Source organism: Anguilla rostrata, chromosome 6, assembly GCF_018555375.3.
Source record: "Anguilla rostrata isolate EN2019 chromosome 6, ASM1855537v3, whole genome shotgun sequence".
NCBI lineage: Eukaryota > Metazoa > Chordata > Actinopteri > Anguilliformes > Anguillidae > Anguilla > Anguilla rostrata.
In genome coordinates, this window is record NC_057938.1 from 8726493 (window position 1) to 8736308 (window position 9816).

A 9816-nucleotide genomic window follows, 5' to 3' on the forward strand; every position below is an offset into this window, starting at 1 on the left:
TTGATGAAGCACTTACTGCCAGCTGCTCCCTCGTTTCAGCTTAGCTATGCAGTTATTATATCCATGGACTAAACTTCAAGCCCAGCCGGGGCTGACCGAACTGCAGGACCCTGATTGACCAGAGGAGCCACTCCTGCTTGACAAGACAGGGGGCAACCCTTCTGCCTGAAGGCCTCGCTCCCTGGGTTACACCGCACGTGTGTTGGCCACTAAATACATGACCAAAATACTAAATACATATTTTCTTCTTTTACAGGGAAAATATACAATCACATAAAGTAATAGCAATAATCAACTGGAAGGTGTACTCATTGTGTGTAATCAAAAGTAAAAGAGAGGATTGTGCCATGCTGTTAAAGTCATAGAGTAATTATGTCGTTTTTTTGTTAGATATAAATATCTAGATAAGTATAATAGCCCGCCAGAACTTAAGGAAATTTAATGAAACGTATAAACTAGCTTTTATATTTTATTTTTTATATTATATTTTATAGACGATCATTCTGAGGGCATGCAAACCAGGACGAAAAGGTAGCTGTTCAGAAGATCAGACAATGAAGTAAAATACTGTTTTTCAAAAAAAAAAAAACCTCTCAAAAAGGCTATTCCCAGAGCATATTACTGTAGATTCCAACTGTGCCTGAAGGAACATCCATCATATTGATTTGCTTTGTGTTATTTTCTTTTATAATATGCGATATGGATCAAAAACTACACTTGAGCGAGACTTACTATTTTGTTTCTTACACAAAAAAATATTTCCCCAATCCTGAAACCAGTGAGAAATATGTTGTTGCAATAACAAAGAAGAGTGCTTTGATGTATTACTTAATTTTGAAGGCATTTGAGATGGTGACGTTTACATGACCAAATTGTTCCAAAAAAAGTGACGTACTATGTTCGTCTTCTGAACAGCTCACGGGCCCCATTGCCCTGGCCTGTATTTTGTTGTGGAAGACATTTCAAACACGTATTTCTTATTTAAATCTAAATGAACTAATCTTTTACGGTGAACATTGTTGCGCAAACGCATTCTTAATCGTTCATATAAGGCGATTTATTTCAGTGAATATTTTTAGTTTCCCTGGGTCACGCCTGTGCTCTCACCTGCACTGTTGAAGGTAAATGAAGCAATCAGTTCCCGGTTTGTAACAATAACAATAGGAGGGGGGGAAGGGAGGGTTATGTTAGGACAGGATTTTAACTGTTACCAACATTCCACTTTATTCTTGCAACCCGCACAGCAGTCGATAATATCTCAAAGCGCTGTTTCAATAGACTTATGTTACCGAACTCGTTTCATGGTATTGACAGACATTGTTTAACAACAGAATCGTATCTGAAAAAAAAAAAAAAAGAGTTCAGACAAATAGCAAAATACAATGGTTACACTTTCTCTAGCACTCAAGCTGCATGTTGCAAAATAAAATGAATCCACATCGTGATCCATTGCCTAATTTAAGGTGGATTGTATTAAACTGTCCAAGTTTATCGCTCTACTTAATTTTTCCCCCCTCAATGATTCTAGTTGTCTTTATTCATAACAAAGCACATACTTCAAATCAGTTTGCTCCATTTATATTTATTAGATTTGTTAAAATGTCTATTTTCTCTGTGCCCCTCCGTGCATTCAATTAAAGGACTAGGTTTTTCCCATGGCACCGTGGGCTATGCATGGCAAATTGTAGTCACTCACTCACTCACTCACTCACTCACTCACGGACGACCTTTGAGGAACGTTTTGTAGCACGCATGCACAGGTGGTGCTTCGTTTAGTAGGACGCATGCGCAGGTGGTGCCAGCTAAAATGTGTCTGTGGAAGTGAGTTGCACCGTGGGTCTGGACGGTTCAGTGCTTGTTGTCTTAGCAATACGGGCCGTTGGCATACTGTTGCACACACCTGCAGTGAATACACATACCTTTTTTCCAGCAAAGAATCCAGAACCCACAAAGTGGAATTAAAAGATTTTAATGATTGGACAAAACTGTACAGTGGCCAACCATGAAATAGGCTGCGTGTTCTTGTGAGTCCTTGGGCATGATTTTTTTCCCGATTACTTTGTCGCCGCCTTGTGGAAAAGCAAGTAATATTGTAGCCCTTGATACGAGTTGATGCCTATCTCTTGCGTAGTTTCTTCGGAGATACCTTATTTTAAATGGTTGTAAAGATCCTTTTTTTAAGACTACTTATGTCTAAAAATCCTAAATATAAAAATTCAATATACAATATTATATAGGCTTGCTCATGATATTGCATATAGCACTTTTTATATACAACAATAAATTATTTTCTGTTTACCAAAATTGTAGATAATTATTTTAGATAATACATAATTGACTATAAATAATAAATATTAGCCTATATTATTACCAGGGGCATTGGTATAGATGAGTGAAATTAATTTAAAATACAAACCTTTAGCATTTTGCAAGTAGTAATCACAACACATTAGCTAATTATGGAATGCCGCGTATCACGCGGAGTTATCAAGAATTTATTTAATTGCATATTTTAAATAATTATGTGGAAGATGTCAAATTGTGCGGAACAGACACTAATAGTTATATATCGTTAGCAGATAAATAATATTTTTTGTAGCGACTTGTCGAGCTATAGTTTGTGAAAGACCTTTTGGGATTTGTCGATCTTGATTCGCCTTAATGGGAAAAACAAACAAACAAACAAACAAACAAACATACATACATACACAAAAAAAAAAAAAAAAAAAAAAAACATGACTGCACGAGTTTCCGCCTTGTCAATAACAGGCTAGGCTTGAAACATTATCAATTCTATGTACATGGCAGGTTTAATCCGTTTTCAGAATTGCAAATTTAAAATGTTTTATTTATGATGAATAAAATATTGAATCATTGATTTCCAAGTTTCATTAATATTCAAAACAGATTTTACTCTGTTTTTTAAATCAGATATTTGTTGAAGTTGAACATTCCTCAATACGGATGTTAAAGCGTATCACGATGTGAACACCGATATCAAATAAGCGAAATAATATTAGTAGCCTAATGAACAAGCGTATAGCCTATTTTTGTAATAAAAATAAATACTCATCGAAAACAACTAATCATTGGTGAAATTTCTCTGTTTTCACGGAAGTTACAGTTGCTGGAAAAACTAAATTTTTTTACCGATTTAAAAGTGAATAAGGTAAATCAATAATGGGCTATAACTGTATTAGGAAACCATATAGCATAACAACCATAGCCTAATTCATCTTTAAAAACACGAACTATTTATAAAGGAACTATGACATCAAAAAAAAAATACAGTAACCTATCTGAAACGCCCCAGGTCGGTTGCTCGCTGAACGCTTGGTCTTTTGATAAGATGGATCATAGTGTTCAAGACTTATACGGCACGAGATTGGTAAACTGCAACACATCTGCAAGTGTTAATGAGCTTATTGGCGAAAATAAACCCAACGTCTCTTCGTCTGAGTCATTTTAAACACTGAACGCAATTGCACTCTCATTCACCAAAGAGCAGGGATAGGTGTGTATACATATTGCTTTTCGCACACAATAAGCAATTTATAATCAACGAAATTGGTTAAATCAGATTATTTACAAGGTAACTACTTCACATTTAAACAGAAGCTGTAGCCTACCCTAATAAATTAATAATTTCATTTGTTTTAAACTTTTAATAGGCTAAACACGGATTGCAGTCGGCATTCACAGAAAAGACTGTGCAAATAATATCCCTTTGGGGAAAGTATAGGACAATTCAAGTATTTCATCCTGCTTTATGAAAGTATATTTAAACAAAAAACAAAAACACGAACACATAAGCAAACTCGAATAGGAAATATGAAACAATATAGCCTACGAATTAACCCTAATATATATTTTTTAAAGAATTTTTCGAGTTGTTCATCGTAACAAATAAATGCCCTTTCAAGCATTGTTTCCCCATTGCTGAAGACACTTACACTGCAGCAATTTGCCCTAATAAAAAAGCGCATTCAGGAGTCGATATCTGCCTCAAAATTGAAGGCGAATTTGTAACACTTTGATTGGTTAAGTGGTGATAAGGTCTCGTTGAAACCAATGACTGAAGAGGATAACAGGCGGCGCATCATAATAAAGAAAAACCCAGAGTTCTTTGGCGATGCCAGTGACGTCATCGAAGGCCGTATTTGTAGGGCATCTCCACGATTACATTCAAAATTGATCGTGGTGTCTCGGAGTTCTTCATTAGGATCTCTCTACATCAACGCCACCTCAAGCTTAAAATGAAAATAAAATACACGGGCTAAAAGGACGCGGGACTGTTCCGGCTCAGCGCTTTACAAATTCTTACTTTTAAAGTATCGAATTGGTGAAGCATTGAAACAAGAGCGAATATATACAATATTTTGGCTTTTTCTCCTTTGATTTTTATTTCTGAAACCCACGAGGAAATGTAACAATTTAAAAATTGTAATGAAGACCACTTAAATCTTTCGTTTTATTACTATGGAAGCATCCAACGGATCTAATTTCGGAATAGACAGTATTTTATCAAACAATCCTAGTTGTGGGAGTCCGGTGCTAATGAACGGAGATTTTCGTCTTAATGACAGCAGGTGCACCGATTTTAGGAGCCAGGCCAGCCAATCTCCATGTTCGGAGATAGACACAGTGGGAACTTCCCCCTCGTCCCCAATTTCGGTTACCATTGAACATGCCGAAGCCCATCTGCTTGAAGATAGCCTTCAGCATCACCACCATCTCCACAATCAGCAGCAGAGTCTACAGTTATCGCCGCAGCCTCAGCAACTCGGAGCAGCTGGCTCTGTCCCACGGACTGTCACTTCTTCCTTCTTAATCAAAGACATTTTGGGCGATAGCAAACCACTGGCCGCTTGCGCACCGTACAGCACATGTGTGTTATCACCCCAGCATAGCCCAAAGCCAGAGTTTCATGGGACCGACGGGTTCAGACCAAAATTAGAACACGATGATGATAGCGAACTGGACAAAAGACACGATCTTCATAATGACTTGAAATGTAATGGTAAGCAAAAATTACTACGTCGTATTTTAATCTTGAATTTATATGTTGAAAAGTGAATTTTTAAGTAGACTTACCATCTAAACAGTAGGGTTAAATTGTGAAGCTAATAATAATCATAGAAGAGAGAAAATCAATTATTATTATTATTATTATCATTATTATTATTATTGTCAGCATTTAATTGTGAATATTGTCAGGACAAGGTATATGAAGGAATGCAAAGATAAGATAAATGTTATTTTCACTTATTTTTGCAAGCAATTCCTTTACCCATCTTATTTAGCCATGTATTTGGAAGAGTATTTTCTTTTCCCCTGTATATACATAATTTGTATAACATAAAATATGCAATTTAAACTTCTGCTGAGAACATAGATAAATTAAAAGGCCATAGTAAAATGTTTTTAATTGCTCACAATCAGCTGTCCTTAAATTCGTCCAGTTATCAAAGCGATTGATTTGTTCACAAGCATGTTGCACTGCATTTCGATGTAAAATATGTCAAGACTGTGCGCGTATAACATGTGCAGAGAAAAGAAAACCGCACCAGCTTCCCTGGAGGGTCAATTAGGGAGATTATTGTTTTTCCTTCTGAGGAGGTTCATGATGGACCGAAAAATCCTCTACAAATAGACATGGCTTGACATATCGATTTCCTATCTTCTTAGGGAAAAATACACTTGACAAATAACAATTTCTTATCGTCGCCATTTGCTGTAAAAGCCATATGCGCTACGCGTAAACAAATGCAGCTGTAGGACTTCAGTTGGTGGAACATTAGGCTACTTTCACTCGAAGTCGCATGACCCCATTCACAGATGCTAGGCGCTAAAACGCAATTTAAAAGTTACATTCAGAAAGATAAGCGAAATACACGACAAATATTAATGTATTGGCATTATAATCTATCGTGACAGCCTTTTAAGTCAATGAGATGATAAAATGAAAGTGCGAAACGCGACTATTACGTGAAATTATGCGTAACTACAGTCTGCCTTTCCCCAGGATTGTGAATATGAGCCTCCACCTGTAAATACGAAAGTGAGGCAGGATTTGAAAGGTTATCAAGCGATAGGCCTACGCTGTAAGAAGCATTCCACCTTCATTATCTCCACGCCTTCTAAATATGTACCTATGAAGTTACTGCGTCATCATCACGAATTTTACACTACGCGTTTTACCGACAGTTTACTTAAGGTTACCTTTGCCTAATCTGAAATGTTGCCATGTTATAGCCTAGAACATGTTCAGTTTGGTGGTTGCTTAAAACAAGTGAAGGTACTTTTAGAATAAAATAAAATAAAATAATTTAATTAATTGATTTAGCGTTAGCCATTTATTTTTAGAATTTGGATATATCTGATTTTGAGCAGTGAAATTTCAGTAAAAGGACGAGTTTGTGAATCGATAAATTAATATGCATTTAGCCACATACAAACATAAATACGTATTTTTTCACCCTTCTCGTTGTTTAGGAACAAAAGAAGACGGTGATCGAGAGATCTCAAGTAGCAGAGAAAGTCCTCCAATTCGTTCTAAAAAACCAAGAAAAGCACGGACGGCGTTTTCCGACAACCAGCTAAATCAGCTGGAGCGCAGCTTTGAGCGCCAGAAATATCTCAGCGTTCAGGATCGCATGGATCTGGCTGCAGCTCTCAACCTGACCGACACACAAGTGAAAACCTGGTATCAAAACCGGCGGTATGTGGCACCTATTTTCACAGAACTGGAAAATATGACCTGTTGTGTATTATTATTATTATTATTGTTATTATTATTATTATTATTATGGATATTGTAACTATTATTGTTGTTGTCGTCGTTGTCGTTGTAGCGGTTGCTGTTGTTGTTAGAGGCAAAAGCAAGTACGAGTTGCAAAGCATACAGTAGTCTCTAGCCTACTATTGCATAGCTTTTACGTTGGCCTATATCTTCGTGGGGATAAATTTAAACTCCAAGGGATCCGAAGTCTTCAAAAATTCTCCTTTAATGTAAATTCGACATCCTTTATATTAGAATGGATTTTAGAGATTGATCGTTTCACACTCTTTTCAATATATATAGCATTTCATCCATTTTGAAAGATGAAATGTTTCAAGAAAACATGCCGATGATCGATAATCACATGGGAATACTACGGAATTTTATTTCGTCATGTGCCTTCACAACACTATAATAATAAATCAAGTCTGTACAAACATCCGAGGAAATTATGGGGCCTTGTATGGCCATATTAAAAACAAAATGAATGAATGAATAAAAACGTTTGCTTAGGCATAATATAAAATATTAATTATTGGGTTACACTTGTCGAGATGACTGCATACAAAATTATCCTACCTTAAAACACCTGTGAAAATATTGAATTGATTTTTGAATTATTGACATCCTCAAAAAACATAGGCCTATAGGCTGGAAGCTATGGAAGCAAAGAGTGAACGTGGGTAAGTTCGAAAATATTACGAATAGGCCTAGGTTACTTTGGAATTCGAAATGTCTTATTTGCTACCACGTTTTTATTGTATGCTTTTTAATATAAGTCAGAAAAAGAGAGATATGGGCTATAGTGAACGAGTAGAACCTGCATGGATTTGTGGCTGAATGTAGGTTACTGCATATAAGTGCAAAACTAAACAACTTGAACAACTGTAAACATCTACTCCACGTTTTTCCTCGAGCTTGGCAAGAAAAAAATAAGACAGTAAGTAAGTAAGTAAATAAATAAGAAACGGATCCAAACACTCAAGAACGAATTATTGTATCATACTGGTTAAAGGCGATTCAAAACACAGCCTAATTTTGATTTATTTATTTTTTGCAATTTTAAGACTTTATTTTCTGTTTAAATTGAACATTTTAAGTAGGCTATCCTAACAACAAAAAAAACAACAACAACAAAACACAAAAACATGCTCTATATAAGTGATAATCGTTACCCAATCAAAGGGGTGCTGAAGGAATCCATGCATTCCGAACCATTTAACGAATTGATTTGTTGTATTTTGATTTTATTTCAGGACGAAGTGGAAGCGACAGACTGCCGTCGGATTAGAACTACTTGCAGAAGCAGGAAATTATTCGGCTCTGCAAAGAATGTTCCCATCGCCGTATTTCTATCATCCGAACTTGTTGGGCAGTATGGACAGCACGACAGCAGCGGCTGCAGCGGCCGCGATGTACAGCAGCATGTACCGGACACCGCCTGCACCTCATCCAGCCATACAAAGACCTTTGGTCCCCAGGGTTCTCATCCACGGACTTGGACCGGGCGGGCAACCGGCTTTGAATCCATTGGCTAACCCGATTGCAGGCGCACCACAAGCTCGTTAAACCTCAAGAAAAAGGGAAAGACTACTACGCGCGCAAAGTTATGGGAAGAGCTGTGACAACTAAAATAGGCTGTTTTTATACGGGACAGCAAGAAGAGCTATAGCGTTGCTACAGGCTGTCAGTTCTCACAAACGAATGCCTTGAAAATTAAAGACCCAAAAGGAAAAGAACACTTTTAATTCCAATAAAGTATGACACTAGCATAATAAACGACGAGGTTTATTAAACTGAAAGATTGGGTCATATAAAGCAAGACTGAAGTACTCGAATAGTATCTTGCTTTCTCACAATGAAAGACAACGGCGGCGGCCTGCTAGCTTTGCACTCGACCCAGAGGTCTTTTTTTTGTCCTGTGGCGTGGACTTATTTGGTGTATATAATGGAGGAGTAGGCGAATTGTTATTTATTTTCTGCAATCAGAAAAAATCCCCTAGAAGAAACATGCATTTAAAATACATTTTTATTCATTTGACCAACATGAAGAAACACAAGGAATGATCATCATCAACTTTCTGAAATAAACTCTGTAATAACAATAAAAGCTCTATTTTTTACAAGCATTGAGGCGCACAACGCTTATTTACTGTTCAAGAGTAATTGTAAAACGAATACCTTACAGTCCACATATGCAATCTTTGTGAAGCTATATGGCAACATGCTAGAACAAATATGCAACGATAACAATAAAATAACCAAGTTTGGTGCAGCATTACGACTTTCGTATTCCAACATCAAAAAGGACTCTTCTCGTGGTCTGTTATTATTCCAATGGCGAAGATAAATGCCGAATGGGGGGCCCTGCTTGGGGACGAGAAGGCGTCTTAGTCTGGCATCTGTTCCATTCAGCAGAACACCGGAGACGACTGGTTAGGACAGACAGTAGGCGCGAGGCCTATCAGCATGGGGGCAAATTAATTAAATGATAAAACATTTAAAAATATAAAAATTAACCACGAGAAGTGTCATTGTATTTCCCCTCCTAACGATTATATAGTGCGGGAAAAGATTCCATATCTGAACGTAAGATGATTTTTAAAGGCTCTCAGTTTATGGGCGATTAATTGTGCTTTGTTTTATTAAACCTAATCACTATACAGTAAAATCCTCAGTGATAATTCAACACTAACACTAACACTAACTGTTAGTGTTGAATTAACATAGTTAAAGTTTAATTAACAATGGACATTCTACTGTGTAGCTATTCGAATATGATGTTACCCTGCCTAGCGGCCTGACTAAACAGAACTTCTTCGCATTTACAAACTGATACAAAAATCAACTGGAACGTGTCGTGTTGCCCAAATTAACATAAAAATAAGTCAAAACATGAGCCGTTTTGCTCAGATCACCAGTGGCATTTTAATAGATTAAAAAAGAGGTAGCTATATTCCTTGCATATTTTAAGGTTTATAAATAATTCTAAAACGATTCTCAACAAACAAAGCACCTTTCTTGTGGTCTGAACT

The 9816-nt window shown here is 36.7% G+C and overlaps 1 protein-coding gene across 1 annotated transcript; it reads left to right on the forward strand.

Annotated features, from left to right (window-relative positions):
- Positions 1-4149: 4149 nt before the first annotated feature.
- Positions 4150-8910, forward strand: LOC135256423 (barH-like 2 homeobox protein). The gene is made up of 3 exons (XM_064338176.1): positions 4150-5020; positions 6496-6721; positions 8038-8910. Exons 1-3 carry the CDS (start codon positions 4480-4482, stop codon positions 8348-8350), a joined length of 1080 nt encoding a protein of 359 aa, XP_064194246.1. The 5' UTR covers positions 4150-4479; the 3' UTR covers positions 8351-8910.
- The last annotated feature ends 906 nt before the right edge of the window (positions 8911-9816 follow it).